Raw genomic sequence first — 25,904 nt, forward strand, 5'->3', positions numbered from 1 at the left:
TCAAAATGACAGAACTCCAGGACACTTACCCCTGAGGCACTGTAGAACATGGGCATAAAAGATCAATGTGAAAATGTGCAGTAACCAACTGATCAAGGTCTAATTTCAGGTGTAGGCCTCCTAAGCCAATCCAACAACAGTGAGCAAAAAGTGCCACCTCCACTTTGATAGTACTGATCACCAACTCTCTGTATTTCATTCATTATGAGCTAAGGCAGATGTGCATACTATTGCCACCATGTTTTATGCCAAGCACAAACCAGTGTTCAAATGATCAGAGAACGTCAATAGCGTACCTGTGATGCAAATAGTGAATCAATCCCATCATGAATAAGTTTCTAATGGATCCTACGAGGAAATGAAATGCTGCATGTACCTCCTCTACTGCACCATAGCAAGTCGTATGAGTTTTAATAAAACATGCAGATACTGTTAACGTTCTCTATAAACACTTCAGTCAAAATCCATATCAACAGATCTTTAAAAGAAAAGCAGACAACTTTTACAGTCATCTCTTACTACAGATGGGGCTCACAGCACTGCCTTAGTGACCCCAACAACTTCCCTCTTCAGTCTGACAGCTGAACTACCAAGAAGGGGGGGAAGAAACTGCCCACTCCCTGGTTCCCTTGTGAAGGAACAACCTGCTAAAACAGAAGGCTGGAGAAGGTGAAATAAGAGCAGGAGGTTGGAAGCAGGACAGGAAATCAAAAATGGACTGTAGTTATGAAGTAGGACTGGACACGGGACTAAAAATGAAAGTCAGGACTCCTAAATTGAAATCCCACTTGTTTAATAGGGACACACAGGGAAATATTCTTCACCATTAGAGTGGTTAAACCCTGGAGCAACCGTGCTGATGGTACCACATGGCAGGAGCCAGCGCTCTGGTAATTAAGACTAACTTCCTGCAATTTGAAGAGCTACCTCAAGCAGGATTTGTTCCTCAGAAGCAGACAACCCCTGCCTCCTTTCTCAAGGTGTCCACAGTCTTGGACTAATTACAGCCTTATTTCATGTAGTTTCCCTTTGTCCTTATTTGTTGTAGGTGTTACAAATTACACAGTCAAGAAGAAAGGAATAAAGAATGGTATGTAGCCAAATGCCAACCGGGACGATGTTATCTCTGCCAGACAGCTCTTACGTGATGATGAGCAAATAAATTAAGCCAAACTGTCCATAGGCATAAATGCAGTATTCTGATTTGAGGGAGAACCAGAATTGCGTTTCCATGTTTCGTTATGTAAGTTTTAGAGATGCTGAGCCCAAATTCATCTGAACTCACTGGGGAGTCATTCTGAACATCTGACTGTATGATGCGATGCAGTCTGAAAATTAGGTCCAAGGTATCTAATCACAAATTAAAAATTAGTAGTTTTTAATGTTGGTCTATTTTTTTAATCTAAAACAGTACAATTGGGAACACGTTTTGTCATCTAATGGTTCTTGTGAAAATAGATTAAGAGATGCTTATGAAGCATTTACTTTATAACACATAAAAGACTCCATAATGATTAAGTTTATTTCACCACAGTCTTTTTTAGTAAAAAAAGTTTGAAACACTCCAACATTGAAGTCAAGAACGCATACAGTATGCATGCAGTAGACAACTTCAGTTCACTGTTAACTTCCCTTTCACATAGAATTCTCATTTGCTGACAAGAGCTGTATTCCAATTTCCACTTTCCTTAATATTTAGCAACACTCCAAATGCTCAGACTGTACAATAGCAGATATTATCTGCAGCTTAAACCACATGAAGGCTCCTCCAGATCTTCTGTGGTACACATCTATTCACTCTGTAGGACAGATGCTTTCCTCTTCATGAAATGTTCAATATTAAGAAACTTCAAACAATCTTACAATTGCCCACGTTGCAAACAACACAAACCACAACTTCTGTTCATTTAGGTTAAATATTTTAGATAGCACCGAGCCAGTACTTGTTTATTACATGAAGATGAGCAACAAAGAACAGAAAACCAATGAAAAATCTGAAGAGTTTGACTAACTTCTCCCCTCCAGGCTGAAAACATTCAGAAAAAATAAACTGTTCTCAGTTTATTGTTTTAGTTTTAAATACATGGAACAATAGTTGCTTATTTTTCACAGTCTCTGTAATATACTGCAGTGAAAGACTTGTGCTGAGTTTAAAAAAAATACAGGGGGGTGGAAGCTGTACGAGCTTTTCTTTTTCCCCAACATTTTCAAGTCCTTCTGAAGATTTCTGGTCTTCTTTTCGCTGTTTGTTCTCAGCTTATCATTAACAATGACGCTTGGATGTTACATCTCCCTGAAACTTTCAAGTAAATGTATCCTATACCCCAGATAATCTTCTTTAAAAGATTCCAAGCAAATAAAGCCTGACAATTCCACATAGCGCTCATCATCTGAACTCAAAATCATTTATAAAAGGCAAAGAAGCGCTCTAAGATAAATAAGGTATTAAAATAGAAGAGCTGGGCTCATTTTTGCTTCCCACTGGAATAGCCGATGTTGCAGCCAGTAACCAATACTACCTATCAGTAATTTTGTTTCAGTAACTAAAGATTTCCTTTAAAAAAAAAAAAAAGGCAATCACACCCCTCAACTTAGGTAATGTTGCACTACCTTACTATAATAGTTAACTTGCAATTAAAAGTAAATAGCATAAGCCACAGAGCAACCAGTCAAATTCTTTATGTAAAGTACATATTATCACCAGTGAAGATAAGAAAGCCTTTAAGCAAGAGCTAAAAACAAACCTATTTTTGAATATACACCATCATATTAACTTGTTTCAGAACGCCAATTACTGCATTTGGAAAACCGCACGTCAGCTGTGCTGTTGAGCTCTTTGTTAACTCAGTTATGCCCATCTTGTTCCCACTGCAAAAAAAGATGACACAGCCAAGGCAGGATTGAGCCCCTTCGGGTTTCGTTCAGATCAGTGCTGAGGAAGTCCTTTATACTCAGGTTTCATTGATCTCTTCAGCTAGCAACATACATACACTAAATTCAACCACATACAAAGCTTCACCCATAGACTTAATGGCAGCTTTTTTTTATTTATTCGTTTTAGACTGTTTTAAAACTCATCAGGAACAGCTATTACAACCCTTAGTTTCACTACAGCTGAATGAATCAACTCAACTCCTCTTCAAGCCTTCCGTCTCATTTCATAGTTGTTGTTTCTCTCTGAGAACAGCAGAGCACATCTGTTTAAAGACCACATCAGTACTTAGGAAATTCACTGTCTCTTTATGGTAAAAGAAGTGGTTATAAAGATCCCAAACAAAGGCAGCATGAAGAAGCTCAGCAAATGGGTACCATAATCCAGATATGCACTCACATGCATCCCCAAAAACCCTATGAAGACAGTCACTTTTCTTTCACTCATTCAAACCCCAGCTATTTCTTTACAGTACTTTGTGAACCCAATCCAGATATCAAGAACAATAACTCTAAAATGTGTTTTCTTGACTATAGGACTGTTATAGATTAAAAGAGAAAGAAAGCAAAATAATAGGATAACAGTCATCAGTCGGATTTTAGTGCTTTACATTCTGATCCAAAATTGAATGTGAAGAACCTAACAGGCATTACATGACTGAACCCAAGTGATATTATAGCCAGTGCCAATGCACAAACATATGACTTGAATTGCAAAGCCAAAACTTCAATTGTCTCTGATGTTTTTACAATTCAGAAACTGAAAATGTTCTGAAGAGCAAATGGAACATCAAGGTTCCTGAGCTGCCTGCCTTCCACCTGCCTGTATTTAACCTTGAGAGGTGACATAACCACTCCCTCTCCTCCACCAGGAGGTTAGAAAAGCTCAGGTAAGGCTTTTCTCTTTCCACATGGACTACCTTCATGCACAGGGGGGCAGGGCAGGAGGAGATGCAGGCACTGGATAAGGTTCCCACAGAGTATGTAGCACGCTTCCCTGCTCTTCCTCAGAGAGGACACTCATGTAACAACATCAGAACCACAGCTGTGTATCAGCAGTCTGAGAGTTACCAAATAGGCACAGGGCTTCCAGAAGTTCAGGATGGGGTGTCCATGTGTGGGGCTGTTTCCAAGTCTGTACCACTGCTGCTTTTCTCAGACGTGTTCTGCATAGCACCCTGCAGCATCCTTCCAAAAGCTACCAAACACATTCTTTAACAACTGTTACTCTATACACCAAGAAATTCCTTGCACGCCTCTCGTGCCCTGGTTAAAATTCTTTCTGCATTCTCATTTTTTAAAAGCACTATTTTTCAGTGTTTTAATTTACATCAGCTGAAAAAATTTTGCTCTAGGCTGAAACTTGGTACAAGCCATAGGAATGGACAAAAAACTCCTCTGCTTTATGAGAAGTGAAGAAAAAAGTCAGTAGAGCCATCTGCAAAACAAGGCAGCAAGAAGGTGTACTAAAAGGGTATGCCTACAGCAGGAAGGCAGGATTGGATTCCCATTCATTCTTTGAAGTCACAAATACAAAATGGTGAGCCATACACACCAGTACGTGAGCTCAGCTTTTCTGATCAGCCCTGTGAGCACAGCACATCCAAAGAACTCATTATGGTCAATTCCATTTTACTGTTACGTTTTGTAGCTTACCATTTCTCACTATAGCCTATTGTTTCACTCAGAGCTCTGCATGTGTACTTGCACAGCGGACCACAGAGGTTCAGATTAATGATCATCCTTCTTTAACGTTCTACAAGCAGATTCATTTGGTAGAAAACAAATACTCTGAAGTAGTTACTGGCTACTCAGGGACCAACACTTTTCAAAGTCACTAAATAAGCATTGGTCTACAGACCTCCTTACAGCCAGAATGCCAAAAGAGATGAATTTCCCATGAAGTCTGATTTTGTGATGTTTTCGCTGCTGAGAAAAAAACACCATGAGCAAAACAGGGCTGGGAGGGCAACATGCACACATACACACAGCACATGGTCAGCAATGAGTTAATGCAAATATTCTGCATCACACAGGTGTGGCTCAATACACACCAATTTCCACAAGCTCCCTGAATTAGCTGATAAAAGCACTCCCTCAATACAACAGAACTCCCTCAGTAACACATTCCGGGTAATATCTGTGCGTGCTCACTATCACCTTTAACCTGAACGATACCCTTTCTGGCATTTTAGCCCTTTTTCATTACTGCACCGCTGACATTTAAAATTGAAGATCTTCTTCTATTCAGCCTATAGCATACAGAATTTGAAGCAGGTGCTCTCCACGCACAGTGGACATTCTACAGCTAATCTATGTATGCAGTACAATGCTCTGGAAATTGCATGCAAATAATGTCAGTTGTTGTCTAATTGCTCGGAGTCCCATTCTGGAGACAGAAATTACCATTCACTTGACCCCTGCATTTATCTGTGTAAACATCTTGGTAGCTTACCAAAAATAAAGCTACAATGGCAAAGGCTGAGGTTATCCTGCCTATATATTAATGAAAAGAAAAAACAGACCAAAGGAAATCCTTCTATCTTTCTGACTATCAGACAAGTCATTCAAGCTTAGTTCCATCTATCTTCTCAACAATCAGAACCTGTTTCAAAGCACTGTTTATTACTGTGGACAAGGTCAGATCGCTGAGTTTATTAGAAATGTATCAGCCTTTCCTTGTAAATAAAATTCCACTCTACAGTTTGTTCACTTCTTTGATGTTCTTTCCTTCCTTGAAAGCGTTTGTCACAGGTTTGTAGAGGTCAGGATTACGCATTTGGCTGCCGGATAGGCTGAGAGCAATGGCAAAACCGCAATACATAGCAGAACAGGAACAGTTGTCAGACACACGCACTGCCCCGTCTCTCCCCTTCTCTGTTGTCCCTCCAGTTGCTGCTGTGCAAGTCTTCAGTGCAGCCAAATACACAGAAGAAGTGTGAGAGCTGTGTTACATCCCTCAAATTAACCTCAACAGTTCCCACAACATTCCAACTGTCCAGTGTGCCAGCCTGCCTTCCCACCTGCTCCTCTGTCTCTATATACCCATCACAGGCAGACTTTTGGGCATGCATTCCTCACACAACTGGGGCACAAACACCCAACCTCATACTGGAGGCACAGTAGTGCAAGAGGAAAGCTAGGAGAGGACCCATCCTTTCTGCCTTCCTTTTCCACTGCAGAGGATTCTTACTTTCATGATCCAACAAAAAGAAAGCTGACCAGAGAAGGGCTACCTTTCCCTGACAGCATCCCGGGCATAGCCTGCACAGGAAGGCAGAACAGCACTGAAGGTAAAGCACCAACCATGCCGCTCCACGTGAAGCAACACAGATGAAAAGTGACAGGAAGCAGCAAGAGACAAGCAGGTGCGATTTTAAGGCAGATCTTGAGTCCCAGCTAACCAAGGAAGGAGAGGGGCAAGAGTACTTGACCTGAGGGATAACGTGCCCAGAGCCGGGCAACGCCACCAGGCCAGGAAAGGCAACGGGAAGGGGAGATGGAGAACGAAAGAATAGCTACGTCGTAGCCACAGAGAAGGAAACGTGCAGAATAAAACAAGGCGGGAGAGGTGGACGCTCACGAAAGGAGCCAGCGCAAGCACCGCTCGCACCGGCCGGGGAACGCGAGCGCGGAGGAGACTTCAAGCTTCGGAGAAAGTTTGGGCGCACGAGGCTGCCGCTTCAGCAGCGCCCCCCGGTGCGGCACGGACCCCGCGAGGCGACGGCCTGCCCGGACGAGGGCCCCGGCCGTGCCGAGCGGCCGCCAGCTCCCGCCACCTCCACCTGCCCCGCTCACCGGGCACGGCGCCCGCGGGGCGGCCCGGCCGGGCAGTCTGCCGGCCCGTAGGAGCCGGGGCCTCCCGCCCGCCCCGTGCCCGCTGCGGATCCGCGCCGTGCCCGGGCCGCTCGGCCCGAGCGACGAAGCTACTCACATCGTCCCACTTGACGAATTTGATGCCTTTCTTCAGCGTGTCGGAGACGCAGACGGGCTTGAGCTGCAAAGCGTGCACCCCTGGCTGTGCCCCGGCCATCTGCACCGCATTTACGCGCTCGCCCCGGAGCGGAGAAGCCGCGGGAGACGGCGGCCGCCTCGGGAGGGACGGCGGGGCTCCAGAAACAGTCCCGGGAGGGAGGCCGGGAGCCGCGCTCGGCGCGCCTGGCGCGGGCAGAGGAGCGGCCGCCGAGCCGGAGAGCGAGAGGCTTCACTGGCACCCGAGAAGAGACCCGGCGCGGCGGCGGCCAGGGCGAGCCATGCGGCGGCACATCCCCTATATACCGCCGCTCGCGGCCACGCACACGCCCGCTCGCTCTCACACGCGCAGGCAGGGCACGGCGCGAGCGGCGCTGCCCGCTCCCCGCCCGCCCCTCCTCCGCCTAGCTCGGCCCCCGAGGTTCCCCCGCGCGAGGTCAGCGCGCCGCGCCGGCAGCACCGCGGCGCCACCTGCCGGCCGCGGCCAGAACGGAGCGGCGCCGCCGGGGGACCCGCCGCGGGGCCGGGCCGGGGGCGCGGCGGGGCGTCCGTGCCGACCTCGGGCCGCTCTCGGTGGGGCCGCCCGGCCGAGCCGCCCCGCGGAGCGCAGCCTGGCCGGCCTCCGGGCTACGGCGGGCGGCCGCCGCCTTCCGCCTGGCAGTGCCCGGGCCTGCGCCCCGGGCCGAGGCCTAGGCTGGCTCCGATCCCGGGGCGGCCCTCGGGGGAGCGTGGGGCTGGGGGGGCAGGGACGGGCCTCGGCGCGGGCCGCTGCGGGGCGCCGCCGTGGTGCGGGCCGGTCCGTGGCCTCCAGCGCCCGGTAGTTGCCTTCCTCGAAGTGCGCTGGGGGAGTGGCACGCGGTCAACCCTTGGCCCCAAAACGGGGGGAGCCGACACAGAGGCACCGGCCTCACGGAAGGGCGACGGGGAGACGCGTGGCAGCGCGGGGAAGAAAGCCGCCGCGGGGGAGGCAGCCGAGGTTCGCTGCTTACGTCCCAGCGTACCTGGCCGGGGACCAAAGGTGAGTGTCTCAATCGCTCGTCCTACCGACAGGAGGGATGGACAGTGAGTGGTACCTCCTGCCGACGCCGGGCTCCACAAGGTGTGCGCACAAGGGAAGCTGGGCGCTATTTTAAGGAACAGGCACGGCACACTTTTCCGGGATAAAAAGCATGATGGCAGGGCAGTGCTCAGACCCCAGAGTGATGAATGGGGCGGCAAAAGAAGACTCTTAAAGAAAATGGTGCATACGATTCCCGTCATAACTTCTGTGAAATTGCTTTCCCCAAGCTTTGTGCTCTCACAAAATGAAGCAGTTTCCTCGTAATTTCTTAATTCAATTCAGTTATGCTGCGCACAAAAGACAACAACGGCAAGATCTCCTTTCGGCCACCAAAATCTCAAATCCAATGTTGTTAAGGAAAGACTTTTGAAGAACAAAGTCGTATGAGCTCCAGAAATGACTTTGTCTCTTTTCACACCCCTTTGCAGCCACAGTAGATAGAAAGCATCAGATGGCACAGCACGAGAGAGCTCAGATTTCTCTGTAGGGGTTTTCAGTTGACCCTTACGATTTTGGGACAGAAGGTCAAACTTCTATCATAGACAAAGCAAACGGTGCAGAAAGAATGTCTACAAAGAAGAATTGGTTTTGTTTCAAAGGAATGGTGTTTTTAAAAATTACTAGGTAGAAATATATGTATTATATAAAAGGGGGGGAAAGCTTTTTGGTTTTGTTTGTTTTCTGTTTGTTTGTTTGCTTTTAATTGGAAAGCTACCAAGGTGGCATGTCCTTAGTTCCTGAGCTGTTACAGTTTCCTGGTCCTCTTCCAACTTTTTTTCCCTTCAGTAAGAAACTTCCTGTTGCCTTTAGTGGGATCTGAGTCCACACCTTTGCAATAGTCTCTGCAGACAACGGACATGTCCCATGGCCACTTACTCCATTTGCTCAGTTGTTTTGTTATCAGCCTATCATGCAAATGTGGGTCAGGATGAAGCTCTGCTCATTCATTGCTCTGATATTTCCCATTGATTCGCTATGACTTAAATGATAACAAATTCGGGGTTTGAGTGCGCTGACAGGATTGGTCTATTTTGATGGGGATAAGGGAGAGAGCTTTTCAGTACCATTTTCACAACTACCTTTTCATCCCAGGATATATTATACAAATGAACAAAAATGAAATATTTAAATCCTTAGAAAGTAAGAGCAAAGAGCACAGATACTACAGTATCACGATCACCTAAGACCACGCTCACCGAAATACTTGTATTCACAGCAGTCTGCCAAAACCAGCTGCTTGAAGGATGTGAAACTGCCATAGGTGGAGGCGTCTCTGGCAGTTTTCTCAACAAGGCTGTAATACATTGTTCCCTGACCTAGCCTTCTGTAAACTGTTAGGAAAAAACAGTTACAATTCACAATGTTACCGCTTGATTTCTGATGATGCCGCAGAGCCCTGGGAATCCATTAGCAGGACCGTGTAGGCGGTCACCCTATAAATCAGTATAAGGTGTTTTACTTGGATATGATATTTCAAATGCAAAAAAATGTTTGGAGCAATATTGTGGCTTTTTAGTCTTAGTCTGATGAAGTGTACCAGAACATGGTATTTGGCCAAAGGAAAATATGCCTTTTATATGGCAGATACCTAATGGGTTCTGCATTCAGAGGAGGAGGAAGCACAAAAGGAAATGGCACTGTGACTGCCTACTAAGCAACAGTTCTGGAAAGTGCTTAATATTCAGTGTTTGCTGAAATCCTGGGCTCAGTGAAATCAGTGGGAATTCAGTTTCAACCCAGCTAGCTAGCTTATGTGTTATCAGTGCTGCTTAGTCAGCCTCTGCTCCAGCTAAGAAAACATTTTTTTTTGCTACACAGTACATATTTCCAACACTTAGATTCTATGTGCATCTAAATTGAAACTTTCTTTTCTGCAAAGCATGGCATCAGTGACCTGGAAACAGGCTATGCTCAGCAGGATCATTATAGCCATAAAGAGTACAATTACCATTAAGTGATTGCTCTACGTCAGGCGAAGGAAGAAGCAGGCACATTTTATCCAAGTGTACAGTAAGGCTCACAAGATACCAAGATTCTTATGCCTATATTCTGTTTCTTCTTTACTCAGCCCCTTTTAGTTTCATGAAATTGAAATAAAGCTGTATTGCTAATAATAATAAACCTGGCAGTGAAATTATTCAGGTAGTTATTCAAAAATGTACCTATCAGATGGGATACACACTGGTCTTGCATTGCTGCAGGAACTAACTTCTGCGTGGTTTTGGTTTCGCACCCTGGACTGTAAAATGATTGTCTTGTGTAAATAAGTTACTAGAATGCAAGATATACCATTTGTATAAAATACGTTCATGTATCACTATTTAATTTCCAGAAAATAAGCTGAATACACAATATGTTTAGATTCAGATGTGCACATGGATGTTGGCAGATATGAGAAAGGCACCGTAACAGATGGCATTGATCAAAGTCAGGTCAAATGAAGATACAGAGAAAGCTATACTGAAACACTGCATCATGAGGTGATATGAGCTATGCATTAAAATATAGCTTTTTTAACACCGATCTCAGAGAAATGTGTGTGAAATATCTCAGTGCCACTTGCTATCCTGAATTTCTTGGTCTAAATCTACATTTTGAAAAGAAGCAGTGGCCCCCGACTTGAAAATGCTGAAGTACACCGATGCACCTGGTGTACAGAGAGTTAAACATGAGTGACAGTGTTTGCAGGATTTGGGATTAAAGATAAACTCATCTTCACCAGAGGTATATTATCCTAATTGCATTTTAAATTGGACCAAATTATGCTTTAATTATCAGTGGGAGCAGGATTGTTAACTTCCACAGAGCAACTTTCCAGAAAAGAAAGAAGGAAAATGTGACCCTATATCTCTGGTAAAAGCACAGCCATTCTGAGAAAGGCACCTTTCAATTTGTTTAGACTATAAAACTCAAATCTTTTCACTGAGAGACAAATACACTGAGAGACAAATATAAGGCAAGGTATAGTGAAGCTGCCTTGTAGATGGCTGTCATGTCAAAAAATGAAACCTACTAAAGGTAATAGCCCCAAGTGAGATTTTTTAAAGTCACTCATTTACTATAAGCATTGACCTGTTGTATTAACACTTCCATAAACTTATGGCTGGTGGCCACAGATATGTTTGTATTTAATTTGATCCATTTATTGATGTCGTAGGTAAATAACATCAGCAGACTGATATATCTTTTATCTTTATGAGTAAAGCTGATAACTTATGTGGCACAGCCACTCAATCAGGTGACTCTTCAAGAATGAATATAAAATTCTGGCACACTAAACACCACCATAGCAACAAAGACAGCCTGGCAACAGCAGCTGCTGCACAAAAAGAAAATTGGAAGGGGAGGGAATGATCTTGTACAGAAGTCTATTTCTTGTCAAAAGCATTCTAATTCTTTTTCCTTCCCATCAGCATCATGAAATGTCTTTAAAATAATGAGAGAATAAAGATGAATGCACAGTGTTTGGAATTATTTATGACACAGGCAGTAGCTTTGTGTATATGAAATGACTGTTACACTGTTCCGCTTCCTGGGACCATAATTTACAGTGGATAAATTGTCCTGGTACACAGCTGGCACCTGTAGATCTCTGTGCTGCAGGAAACCATACACGGCTCCTCCATACAATGCCCTGCCTGAGGATGAATGACCCCCTGACGGCTTGGGCAGAGAATTCTGCTCAACAGGCTTTCTGACCCATTGGAACCTCAGACTCCCAGCATGACATTTCATGTCATGGTAGGATTAATTTATTACTGTAGCAATTAGCAGTGCATGTACTTTTCACACACGTATTTCATGTACATTGCCAGAAACTGAAATTGATCTGGATGGAAATATTTACCTTTTACTCGGAAACTTTCCTTACTTTCCCGCTAACCCTGACAGGGCCTTGAGGGCACTAAAGCTGTAAAGGCCCTGACCCTGGGGTCTTCTCCCAGCCCTGGCTGTGGCACAGGACCCCATTTCTTCTCAGCCTGGGACCATCAGTCGCTGCCCAGATGCTGAAGAATTACAGTCTCCAGCTCTGCCACAGCCCTGTACGTGAGCTGCTGCTGTAGTCTGACCTTGGCCCAGCCACGTGGGCCAGCCATCCCAAGGCCGTATCTGGCCATGCTTCCTCTCACTGGGCCTGAGCCTGCCCCCTGCCCACAGGCCGACATCCTTTCCCGGTCCCACCAAAGTGCCGGGTGCTCTGAACTGGGAGCTGCACCCTTGGCCTCCCCAGCTTCTTTAGAGATGGCAGAGGGATGCGCACTGGCTGGCAAGATCCTGTCAGGGGACCCTTCCATGGTGCCCAGCATTGTTGTCCCCAGGGATTCATTGGCCCTTGTGTTGGCATGACATTCCTTGCCTAACCTCTACTTCAGGCAAAACTATTACCAGAAAAACACCAAATTACTGAAACATTTGCACAGTTAGAATTGCAAGACAAAAAGCCTGTAGCTAGGTTCCCTGGAAAGAAGGTGTTAATTCATCCTTTGCTATATAACATAGCCTGCTCTTGCTTCTCTATTTAGTTTATAGTGTTTTTTTAATAGCCTTTTTTTGCGGATTGTTAATACTTGCCTGTAAAACATGCAAAATATTTAAGAGTGCTGAATAAAATTATTTGTGAAGGATGTCACTGCTTACTGGATTTGTTCAATCACAGCTGGTCTAAACTATCAGAGGTTCACTGTCTTCAAAACTGGGCATTTACTTATACCACTGTCATGTCTGCATTTTTGGGGTTTTTTTTTTCCTGCTTCTTAATAATTGTGTGGGTAGATAAGAATCAACTGGAAAGCAGCCCATCTCACCTGCTTTTATTTACATTCAATTTAGCTGTGAGTTGAACTAAAAGACAAAAATAAGATGGATTGCAAAGCAGGCGTTGCAATGAAAACAGTCTTCAACCGCAACCCTTCTGGAAACCAAAACTTCTGTGCTTCACACTTTGTAGTTGCCAAAAGAATGGGACAATGCTCTGTTCTTCATGCAATTAGAAGAGGAAACTCCCTGATTTATTCTTTTCTTGTAGTGCCTTAGAATTACAGGAATCCTCTCATGGTGTCTTTTGGAAGCATGAGAGTCAGTGTGAACTTCACCTGGACTCCCTTCTCTAATTCCCACAAGCTGGGGACAGCATGACCTGTCTTTTAGAAAGGATGCAAGATTATGAGCCTGAAAAACAGAATTATATTCTCAGATCTGTCCTAGTCTTCTTTCCAAAAACAGATGACTACGTTGTCCATTTAGACACTGAAGTTCCTAAAGGGAAGAAGCCTAACATACACATGCTCAGGATTTCTAGATACTACCCATAAGTATCTTAAAAAGGAAGCACAATAGAAAGTTTTTTATAATTATTTCAGGTAATACATCTTTACAGAGAATTTTTTTTGTTGAGTATTTTGGATTGGCAATTTGATGCATTTCCAAGGTGGGTTTTGATTTTTTTTTAGATTTCACAAATGCTTTTATATCTTTTGATACTTCTCACTGATTTAGCCAAGAAGATTTTGGTGATATGCCTTATCTTGAAGTTAAGCAGTTCATTTAAAATGTTACATCTTGCTGTAATTGACAAACGTTTCATTTCTTCTCTCTTCCCTTTTTAGAACTATTCTTTTAATACACTATTCTGAATCATCACACACTTCTCATTCCCATTCTGGCTACTTTACGGAACTTGGAGTTATAAAGGGTGAAATTCCATGACCGAGAAAACATTAGTCACAAAGCTACAGAACACCATTTATGCAGTTGAAAGCAGTTGTTCTAAACTGTATTTCTAAGGCTTGGAGCAATTCTGTTGTGATGTAAACCTTGAACCACAATATCTCTTGAAATTAATTGTAAGTCTTCATGGCAAAAAGAAAAAGAAAAAAAAGTCAGAGAAGCTAATTAGCTGATTTAAATTTAGTTCAGTTCTTAACATCAGTTATCTGAAAAAACACTGTGGTCACTAATGAGGTATCTAATGAAAGAAAGGATTAGTTAATCTAGAGTCTACTAGCAGAATAAGCATAACTGCCAAAGTCTGAGAACAGTGTTTTCTTTCATGACCAAAAAAATGGAGCTAAGCCTAATAAGCCAAAAGCTATTACAGCCTATCCAAACTCTTACGCTGCTTAATCACTAAGTATTTAAGTAAAGTTTAGTATATTCTCTTGAAAATATAGAACAGTTCACGAGGTGTTAACCATAGCTGATGCTCTAAGCCTAGAATTTCAGTAAAAGCTCTGACACTAGAAATACAGGTTCAGTGGATGGCTTGGTTGTTTTATCATAGTGTGAGTCTGTGGCAAGGAAAGGTACTAACAGGTAAAGCAGTCTGGGAGGCAATCTGCTCTAACAGGATGCCTGCTGAGCAATCAAACAACATTTACCAGCCTCTCAACCAGAAGACCTTAGAAACACAAAGCCATTGTCAGAGAAAGGTAGGAGATTAAGTGAAGAAGGAAAAATGCCTTTTTGAAGAAGGCCAGAGGCTACATCATGATATTCCTGATCAAAACATAGTTAATGGAAGAAGGAAAGAGAGAAACAGCCAATGTGTGTATTTTCTACAGCAGTACGAGATGACCAACAAACAATGCCAACCTTTTTACTCCCGTTTTCTCCACAAATTTGATTTTATACATTAAGCTCAACAATACCAAAAGTTCTCTTGTTCCAGGAAGATAGAATTGAAGAGGACTAATAGGTCAAACCAAAAGGGCCCGATCCAATTTTGGCCAAAGTCGTTCTGTTAGTTTAAACACGACTTCTAAAAGCAAATAACTTATCTTACAATTATCTTTCTATGATATTATGCAACGGTTTTGATTAAACAGCTGATGATTAATTTTGAATTCAACATTCGTTTTCCCAGTAGTCTAGTAAATATATAAAGGTCATTACATATAATTTCAAATAAGAAAGAGCAATTATTGCAGAATCTCAGGTTTCAAAGCAGCCAGCAGATACAGAACTATGAGCAAAACCAAGTTAAAAAAGAACATCACAGACTATAATAAAGAATACCTCTTTACTTCTCTAAACAAATAGAGATTTGCAGTAGTCATAGGGAATATCTGGCACAAGCACTGATGTGAATAAATAATCCCACTGTTAGTATTTCCAGTATTTCATAGATCATCTGCAAGCAGACTGTGCTTACAAAATTAATCTCAATCTAAATGCCAACTAAGCAAACTACTTTTTTCTTATTTATTTAATAGGAAACAAACGCAAGAACAATAGACGTTATTTGCTTCACAGTGCCAAGAAAATATTAACTTATTTATAATCTTGTAATACACCAAGAATTCAACTATGACTACAATCACACTTTCAAGATACATATTGTTAGCTGTTTGGACAAGAGCTGTTTATTACTATCTAAATCAGCAATGTGAAAGGAAGCATGCTCAGAGTGAGTATTATCACTCCCCTAAGAGACTACAATTTCACAATAAGTCTTAGACAGACTGAGAACCGAGTCCAGATTTCCAAGTATTGTTTCTCTGCTCTCCTACATATCTCACGGCACTGATAAAAAAAGGACACGGATGTTTCAGATATCAACAATAACAAAAATGAACAGAGCAGCATAGGGTGGGGGAAAGGATCTTGTGATTAACATTATATAAACATTAGTTGATTATTAGTGTTTAATATGATTTGGTACCAAGTTCAATAAAATTCTAACCATTGATACTATCCCAAATGTAAGTCAAAATAAGATAACAAGACTTAATCCTGAAGAGGTGTTTTAATTACTGCATAGCTGCCTTGCAGAACGGTTCAGGACAGGTGCATAATAGAAAGCAGAGAAAAAACACAGCAATCTGACTTTAGCTTGGCATTCTAAATGAAGTCACTGAAAATTCAGTAGTGTGAACTCATCAACTACAAAGCCAGAGCAGTTTCAGTCCTGCTTAAGAAGAATTTCAGATCCAAGTGGCTGATCATATACAGTACTGATCTACTGTGTTATTTCACTGATTTCCATTAGGTTGTAGATGCTGATTTTTTCCTGGGATTAGCTCATAAGAGGTGGCTTTCACAGACAGAAGTGGGATATGGAAACCTAAGGAGCCCTTAACATGGAGACTGTATTCATTTAGAAATTCAGAATCCCATATGCAAATAGACTGCCTCTATTTTTGATAGGAAATGCAAAATAATAACATATGACTATTTGCACAAAACTAGGATCTGTATTCTTTAAAACATGCATTTCAGACTCAGGTCTCCTTCCTCTTCGCTTTCTACCTCGTTATTCATCTCTAAAAACTTCCTCATGCCTCAAATTACTGATCTAAAAAAGGGCCATGGATTTTATCTGATACAAATTTTGGAATCTGTAATTAATACCTAATTGTACTACAGAATGTTAGTAAAATCACTGCTTTATTGTATGAAAATAGAAAACATGGTAAATGTTAGCAATGGAAACAGAGGCATTGGTTTGGAGCCAATTTGTTTCCATAATAGGAAACCATTTCCCTCTTATATTTTTATGGAAGTATTCAGGCCTTTTGCTTACATAGCGAAGTAAGGAATGTGGTCCCCACATTTTATGCCCTCAGTATCTGCTCTGCATTTTTGTCCCTTCTATGGGGAGAAATTATCTGCACTTAAGACCTCTCAAGTTCTTCAGCACCTTCCTACATGAGGGGAGAGCACGTGGTTCTGCCTGCCCCCACAACTTCTATTGTGCAAAAGCACCAATGTTTCTGCATAAGGTTCACCAGTCCCAGCAAAGTACTCAGAGGGGAGTTACTGTGAATCGATTTAAAGGAGAGGTACTCACATCACTGGTGGCAGCTGGTTGGTGAAGTGTCCTCCCTGAGATTTCCCCCAGCAGATACAGGGGGCAGGCAGACAGTAGAATGTCCACCAAGCCCTCATCACCAGTTGGCAGAGCATCTGCACTGCCGCTTAGCATAGGGGCCAGATGTATATCATTCACTTAAGCAAGTACAGCTACAGAGCAGCTTCCCATGAGCAAGTTACAGCTGCATATAGGAGCACAGGCCAGGGCAGCCTGCCCATGTTCCCAAGCTCTCATACTCCCTCTTATCATGCCTTAGTCTCAAGTTCAGACCATGATCTGTATTTTTCCACAAAACTTCTCATTCCCTCCCTCACCAGCCTCTCCCTTGAGAAGTCATTACACACACAAACGATTGGCGTGGTAAGAGTTGAAAGTACTGCTGCACCAGCAGCTGATCAGAACCTTATTCTACTGTGGGAAGAAGGAGTGGTGGAAAATATGTCTATGGATGCATAGATTCTGCCACGGAATGAGCCTCATTTAGGAGCTTTGTAACATGCAGCAAATCTGCTCATGCTCTGTCCCATATTTAGAAATTTTCATTTTTTTCTAGAGGTGTTTTAATACCAGACTGTTTATATAGGTGAATGATTCTAGGTATTACGTGTGTGAAGATGAAAAGAAGCTTCATAGTCAACAGGAAATGCCATGCAACCTTCAAAGACAACAAACTGAATCTCAGAACATTACTGCAGTGACGATGGAAGAGAGTTCATAGATAGATTCAGTATTTCTTTTTTGTAGTGCATCTTAATGTGCATCTCAGATGCTGCATAGAAAAGTTACAGTTATGCTAATGGGCAATACAAAATGCGATCAATTTTAATGCCATAGCAACACACATGCAGAAGAGGAGTGGTTTCATTAATTAGAGGAGATAAAATAAAATTTGCGGCATGTGCTCAAAATCTGGGGAAAAAAAAATGAAACCAAAACAACACAGAACAAGAACAAAGATCTCAGTTTCACAGAGCTCCCTGGAACACTTATGATCACTGAGGATAACAACTTCAAGCTGCAAAGATAGAAGAACAACTTCCTTCTATACAGGCCCTGTTAGGATTCTCCAGAAGTATCCTGACGTACTGCCACTCACTGGTAACGAACAACTGGCTTCTGGTATGCCACAGAGGTGCCATAGTTTTCTCATTTTCCCTTTTGAACTGCTTTGGAAGATGGCGGATTTCCAGACTTAGACAAAGTTGGCAGAACTGATGGGCTTCAATTTATTCATTTCAGTCTTTATTTGAAAGCAAGTCGTTATTCCTCAGTGCTGTAGCAGCCTAAACAACTTCTCTGTTGCCCTCTTTTCCTGTGAGATAGGATTTTATCTCCCTGAGGAGGCACTGCTTTTGACATGTTTCAGAAAACTGATTTGCAGGTGCTATGTACAGTGGTCTGGGAGTGCAAGGCAGCAGTCTCTTGCTCAATATCTTTGTGTGTTTCAGAACGGCTTCCAACAAAGCTAATAAAAGTGTAATTATCCGGGAAATAAAGTTTATTCCTCCATACAGAAAGAGTGTTTCAAAGATTAGGCTGCGTTCCCTTTTAGGTTGCCAAACAATTTTTTCCAACACTCTTCTCATGCACACATCTTTTAAAAGAGTTAGCAATAGTATAGGAATAGTATTTTCTCAGCATACCATTTTTTTGTGAAATGAATATTAAATATGAGATCATTTTCAGGTATTTTCTGAGGTATGAGAATGGGAATTGATAAGCCTTTCTGCCTTGACGTGAAAAAGCGATACAACTATATTGTCCATGCTTGCACACATTCCTACTTTTACCCCTAAAAGGTGTTGGAATGTGATATACATGATGCTTTCATGGAGAGCTAGCTCTTTTTCTGCAAACATTATTTTCTTCACTTTCTAAATGAAATTATTTGAAATATCAATTTTCAGCAGAAGGAACACTGATTTTCCTTCTTCTGCAGCACTTAAATCTCCAAGCCCAATTTCAGCTTCCTTTGCCTGCCTCTTGCAACTCATTGCTGCCATTAAGAAATCAGCCTGCAGCATGGACCATTAGATAAATCACAGCTGAGAGCAGTTTACGAAGCTGTTAGTTTATGAAACCACTAGCCACCACTTTCCAAACAAAACAATATCCATCAGTTCTTCTCATCACTCCTGCTTTTGTGGCAGGGGTTAGTTGCTGCCTCCTAGATGCCTCTTGCTTGCAGCATGCACTTATCGCCTCTCAGGACCTCGTGGGAAAATGGAAATTGGCAAGTGGCCATGCTGTAGGCATGGTGGGGCGGTGGTAATATTAGCTGTCTTCTCTCAGTGCAAGTCTGCTACACAGCTCAGTTCTGCTCCACTTGTGCCTAGAAAAGCCATCAGTCCAAAACCATGTGTGCAGCAGGCTAAGACTATTCAGGTATGTCACATGTCATCCTGAGGTGATCAGAAGGCATGTCTGCCTGAAGCCCAGGGCACATCTGCAAGGGACAGGTGATGCCTCATCTCAGGATGCTGGATGCTGCTGCTGCTCAGATATGAGTCTGACCCCAAAGTACGAGCAAGGTGTGCTGACAGGAAGTTGAGCAGGCATTGCCTTTTGGTACTTGAAGGTGGCAGATGGAAGACAAGGCTACTCTCACAGTCACCAGGAGGTTGTGTTTTACTCAATCGTACCAATGCATAGGAGCTATGTTTCCGAAGTTGATGCCGTATTCCTTAATATAAGTTTGTCTTGTTTCACAAATCCGAGTTTGAGTGACAGAGAACACCTGTTAAGGTAACTGGGAAATACATTTGGAGGTCTATAACAGTCTGGGGAAAGGCAAAGAGGTAGGTGTACACTGAATTTGATAACTGTGTGAATTTGGCCCATGCTGCTTACAACTGAATAAAAAGGCTTTCCTACTTTACTCTTTTTAAATGTCTCTGAAAGCTTCAAAAACAACTAGATTTTCAGCTGAATATATAAAGCTGTGTTCTCTAATGAAGAGTCTTAACCTCTGTGGAAGACTTCCTTCTTTCTAGCAGATACCGACAACCACAGCCTGCCTCTAATGGCAGCATTGCTATGGTCTGAGAAAAGGCTGTTAAAAAGATACTGCCTTACAGTGCTGTAAAAATGACTTGAAAGCCATTTTGCTGCTAGATACTTTATATATATACAGCTACTCAAAGAAACATGTCTTCTGTGCTATAAATTTGAGAGAAGAAAATACATACAACATTTTTGTAGGTAGGAAAAGAAAGAGAATGATTTTTTTATGCAGAATGTATAATACTATGGACATGAAAAATAGTGGCATTATCAAAGTATTCTGTATCTGCTGAAGATACTGTGTAACTGTAATAAAGCTTCCGCATTTACGTCTTTGAAGGTATTTTCATTCTAAGTTCTTGATCTTGAGTGTGCAGTTGTCTGCAATAAACACTCGCATTTCTCTGCCTCTCCTGAAGACAGACTTTCAGAAATGGGTGCTGCATGCCTGAAGACTGTTCTGCTCTTCGGTGCATTTGTTACACTGCGTTGTTTAATCTGCAGAGACTCTCCAGGGCTAACCACATTTGAGACAGGGGCAAACAGAGGTGCTTTGTCTGTGCCATGGCATACAAATTAGTTTCCCCAGATACACTAAGAAATTGTTGCATTGCATTCAGGATCATTTCCCAAAGCATTATTTTCATTCTTGATTAGCTCAGTTTGCTTTACCTGTGTCACATGTTTGAGTCCAACATCTTTCAGGTTTCATATTTCAGATAAGTAACTTTTGGAATAGATAAGTAATAGTGAAGTGCCTGCAAAATGTAGTCACATCTCTCTGTGCATTTGTTATTTAAAAGCCAACCATTTGGGCACCTGAAAAGAGGCTACCAATCAAAGTGCATACTGAGTGCTCCCAGAATCTCTGAAGGAAATTGTATTGTATCCTCATGTCTCCATTCTTCATCTCCACATCAGGAAGCAAGAAAGAACTTCACATTCTCCTGTGGAAACCAGTATAATACAGAGTACACTGGAACAGGTTGAGATCATAGATATTCACAGATAAAGGAGAGGCTGCATTTTAAAGCTTTTACCCTTATGCTAGCCAAGCTTACGCTTCCCTGAAGGCTGCCTAAACCTTCCTGGCTGACTGCTGACACAGCTGTGGTGCACACTTACATACACCCTGACGACTGTGTCACATCAGAAGCTAGAGTTAGGTCCAAAAGTTTTGCCTGATTTAGCAATGTGGTCGAACACCAAAGCATAGGAGTAGCCACCCAATGAAGACGGTTCACAGGCTTAACAACAGCAAAGAGTTAAACAGCCCAGAATGAACTGTGATCTACAAATAAAATCCTCATGCAGTAAAACACCTTGAACATGTCTGAAGTCAGAATCAAACTTGTTATAAGTAGCTGTCCTGGTTGTGATCCGTTCTTGAACTACTCTACATAAAGGCACCATAATAGCTTTGTGATTTACGCTCACAATTTAATACACTTCCTTGCTAACAGCAATATGTTGGCATTGATTTGCTTGTTTTAAGTGTTCAGTAGAGAATGACAGACTTCCAGTCCATAACTGCCAGATCTCAGTTATAGTCTTTATGTATGGATTTCTAGGTGAAGTTTATGAAGAGTTACATGTGAATATTCATGCACTGTATTATAAATACAGACAACAGTATGAGTTTAAAAGAAAGATACTCACACATTATGGTATTCTTTTACAGTACAGCAACAATTCCTCTTATGTTTCAAAAACAGTTTTCCTAGCACTGGTGCTTGGATCTAAACCCATTTTTTTCTCAAATCATCATTGTCTGTACAGTAATTTAGGCATACATTTTTAGGTTACACATATGTAAAATACTTGTTTGCTTTATTCAAGGCTTAATCTTGATGATTTTCATAAATCAGTCAGCTGAAAGTTTACTTAATCACAATAAAATCAGAGATGAGTACATATTTACTGAGGATAACTTGCCAGTCAACAGGCATTTACTCTTCTACAAAGAAGAAATGTTAAATGTGATAGAAAAGACGGATAACCAGAGGTTGTTTCTGGAACAACAGAACAAGTTTATCAGCTGTTTAATCAGGCTTTATTCCAAGTTTTGTGGCATCATCTGACTGAAAATTCCTACAAAAGCATTATTCTGAGAAACAAGAAAACTGCAAAAACAAGGTTTGTAGACTCCACTTGTGGGAAAGGAGCAGCTTCAGAACAGTAGCTTCCATATCAGCTTGTAAAATTATGAGAAGACAGCAAGAGCAAAATTTAAGAGATACTGAAAGAGCAGACAAAAAAATTGCACATGTAGTAAAAAAACTGCTTTACTAAAGTAAAGCACATATGGGCTTCAGAATTTCATACGGAGGAAAGCAAGAGGTGAGAGTATCAGCATTCACCACAAGTTCCTTTCTGAAATGCTATTTCAGACCTCTTTTTCCACTGTTCTTGGAAAATAAACCAAGACTCTCAGGTGATGTGAACTGGTACAAAACAACAGAACATTGATTCACAACCCCTAAGCTCTTCTTAGTGAGCAAAAGCTAATATTCTTATAGTCAGACTAGTCCCAATGACTACACAAAAACAGCTTCTGGGACAAAACATGGCAGAGTTTAAGTAAGAGCAGAATCTGAGACTTTATTTTTCTATGGAAAAAAGATCAAACGTAATTGTGATCAGCATAGGAATCGTGAATAACAATGGACAAGAACAGTAGAAGGACCTCAATGTTATCACGACAAGCTCTAATCCGTCTTTTCTTAGTTTATTACATTTGGAATAACAATGCATATGTAATGATTGATGAGGAGATTTGTAGGATATCCTAAAGCTATAAATTTGTGCATATGTGAACAGAGAGAAAGGAATCTTACTTGGATCAACATTTGGTAACTGATACTGCATTATCAAAGAGATACTAGATAAAATTGCAAGATCCAGGCTTGTGTGGAATATCAAGCTATTATAGCTATATTAGCTATAAAATATAGTTTATGATAAGTGCTGTTTACCAGAAGAGTATAACCAACTCCTGAAGGAACATGGGCATGACAACAGATATTCCTGTTCTACTGCTGCTGTTAAGGGTACTAATTTTATTCCCTTCTTTACAAGTTTATACTTTCATGAGTAAGCAATGCATTCTGATATATCTGTGTTTTAACATTACTCCTTTTTGAACAAATACTTTTAAGACATAATTAACATTAAAAAAAAATGGTGTATTTATACCTTTCAACTGTGAACAAACATGAAATGCTTAGTTTTCCTTTATTCTAAAAAATTCTGAAATGATGTCACAAAAGAACTTGAAAATTCACACTGTACCGACATTATTTAAGGAGATGCTGACATTTTTTTATCTAAAATGTGTTCAAATTGCATGGGTTAAATAACTGCTATGAGACAAGTGAAAATAATGATTGACTTGTGTGTGGCTAAATGGGATTAAGTAAGTATTAACCGCAGGATCAGATCTTCACACACTTTGTTCTTGTTTTTGGATCGAGCCTTTCAGAAGAAATCTGGTACCCAGTTAGGGATTCCCTAAATAATAAGAGGTCTATATTTTCAGGGGCGTTCGGTGAAAAAATGGCCCTTTGGAAATATAGCCAAATATTTAACCACCTAGACTGCATGGACAAGTCTGGCTTCATTTTAGATGCTGAGCTCTTTTCTGAAAAATGCAGCCGAATAAACTACTCGGCATCTGATTTAACATCCTACCCACCTCATGGATAGGAGCAAGAAGCTATAATTCCATTTTCTTTAAAGCTTTCCAGGTTCTAGGATATTTTACACACTCCTGTGGCTGTGATTCTCATTAATGATACACAGAAAACCACAACACTCGCAAGACATTCACACAGCCCCAGGGCAGACCCTACTTGCTCCACCCTTTCCGGACAGTCCCCTGCTTGGATGCACACTACTCCCGGCCCCCACTGCAGAGGATGCATGGTCAGGCTCAGATGGAGGCCTTGATGTTGAAGGACAACTTCTGGCAGTGTCAAACCTGTTTTTGACAGCTGTTGTTTCTGCTTCAGGGTCTCTTCCCTACTGTTCCAGGCTATCATGTTTTTTTGTTTGTTTGTTTGTTTTTGCTATTATTTTGTCAATATCATCCCTTCTTTATTTCAAAAGTTTATAGGTAATTCTGACTTATGGTTGTCTTTTGCTTTCCTATGAGCTGTTTCTGACAAATGTGCTCACAGCTCTTTTGTGAAACCCACCCACACACCGTGCTTATGGTGCTGCTCCTGTCTTGGCAGGCAGTGCTATCCAAGCCATGCACCATGGGTGTGCTGAGCCCGCACACTGTTCCTTAGCATTTTGCAAGCATGGACAGCCACAAACAAACTTGAGTTACTGAAGTGATTTGTACTGTGAACAAAAATGGAGGAAATCATTATAATTGAGTAGTTTGATTTTTTTACAGTAAGCTACAGATTTTGATCAGGGCCCCTTCTATGTAGATCAGTCCTGTTTTGAAATGCAATGTATTACCATGATTAATATCAGGTTTATTGTGCCATAAATTTATGATGTTTCCTGCATCGATACTTTTACTTCTTACAGGAGAATTGGAGCTCTACTTTTCTATAGAAGATCCAGTGACTATTTTGAGGTTTGAGAGGCCTTTTGTTCTATAGCCATGCAAAGCTGAGAATGCAGGAAACAGTCTTCCCTGCAGCCATGCTTCAGTTCTTTCCCTTCCTCCCATCATTTTTTTTTATTTTATCTACTAAGATGAATGTACACCTTATGCTCAGAAGGCTAGCTCTTCTCACAAGTGCATGAAATGCAATGGGAATGCTAAATGGCATTCTGAGATCATCTTTGAAAAAGATCGAGCCTGAAAGCTCTTCCGAAGTTCAGATTTATAGGAAAAAGATATGGAACATGTCAGCCGCAGCTACTGTGACCACTCATTTATGCTAATGGACTTTGATGGGAACTTCTCTCATCAACAGTTTTTTTTAAAGCCTCTTCAGAGTGTTTCAGAAGCTTAGTAGGCTTAATAGTGTGGGAAACTGAAAGACACAAGATGAATTGTGCTTTCATAGTAACATTATACTATCATTCTCTCACTTCTCCAACTTTAAAATAGTACTTAGGATTAGAGTGACCTCAAATGCACATCCTATGGCATTTTGAGATCTTTTTTGCTTTCATTACAACTTGTTTCATTCTGCAGACACAAGTTATTCTAAAATCTAACCTGTAAGGAAACAAGAATTGGACTTTAATGTGTATATGAATACACACTACCATTGATTAGAATAGAAGGCATTTATGAAGAAAAGACAGTCATCCTTGAGGACAACCAACATCCTCCCAGGGTGAAGAAGAGATTGTCTCAATAAAATGAGATAGATTCCCATATAGTTGGCTTATGCTGTCAATGCTTTAAGAGAAAAAATACCCCTTTGTAGGATTCCCTTGATGCACAAAACAGCACACAGGTAAAGATAACGGCAACAGATCTAAACTGTACTCCTGCAAGGTCATGCTGGATTCTAACCAGGATTTTGAAGTTATTCTAAAACTTTGTGTGAGGGCGAGTCAACAGCTAAGCAAGGACAACCGATTCAATTTACCTGTGACTATACCAGGCCTGAGAAAACAAAATTTGGCAAGCTAAATGAAACAATTTGTCTATATGGGCTACTGCTTCTGCCTCTTTTTTAATAGCTGCCTGAAGCTGGGGACAAGATCTATTGTTCTGGTTGCTTGGGATTTGTTTTTCCCCATCTTCCTCTGGAGTTTGTGCCAGCTTGGAATAGGTAAGAACATGCCATTTTTTCAGTTGCAAGTCAATACTCTTTAGAATAGACTTAAAGGAGGAGACTGCAAAAGAGCAAACACACCTAACGCTTAGCAATACTTACAAATAAGTAGAAACCATGAGAGAAACAGAAAGTGACAGTGTGCATAATCTTTAAAAAAGCAATGAAGGTCAGAAGAATCCACAAAAAGCCAAGAACTCTTAGCCATGAGATATTTTGTAAACTAAGATTTGAACCAAAGTAATCCCTCGATTGAAAATGAGCTGCTTCCTGAAGACAGGATACTGGGTTGAAAACAGAGCCATCCAGGATCTTTGTCTGAAGCTGTACTCTTCCGCTTGTGTAATATAGCTTCACAAGTCTGTCCATTGAA

The 25,904-nt window shown here is 41.7% G+C and overlaps 1 protein-coding gene across 5 annotated transcripts in view; it reads right to left on the reverse strand.

The window, feature by feature from the left end:
• PLCB1 (phospholipase C beta 1) overlaps positions 1-25,904 on the reverse strand; it is a 425,847-nt gene that overhangs the window by 367,699 nt on the left and 32,244 nt on the right. For 2 of the 5 annotated variants that reach the window (XM_046939524.1, XM_046939521.1), the window contains exon 1: positions 7,905-9,717. The exons of 2 other annotated variants lie outside the window; for them this stretch is intronic. Coding sequence is in view for 1 of the 3 variants with exons in the window: in XM_025149258.3 (XP_025005026.1) it covers positions 6,866-6,964 (99 nt within the window). In the remaining 2 variants the exon portion in view is untranslated. Of the gene's footprint in view, positions 1-6,865; positions 7,180-7,904; positions 9,718-25,904 lie in introns of those variants that run through there. One more of the 5 variants, XM_025149258.3, reaches the window with a different exon arrangement.

The sequence above is a fragment of the Gallus gallus genome, chromosome 3 (genome assembly GCF_016699485.2).
Source record: "Gallus gallus isolate bGalGal1 chromosome 3, bGalGal1.mat.broiler.GRCg7b, whole genome shotgun sequence".
In the NCBI taxonomy this organism is placed as follows: Eukaryota; Metazoa; Chordata; class Aves; order Galliformes; family Phasianidae; genus Gallus; species Gallus gallus.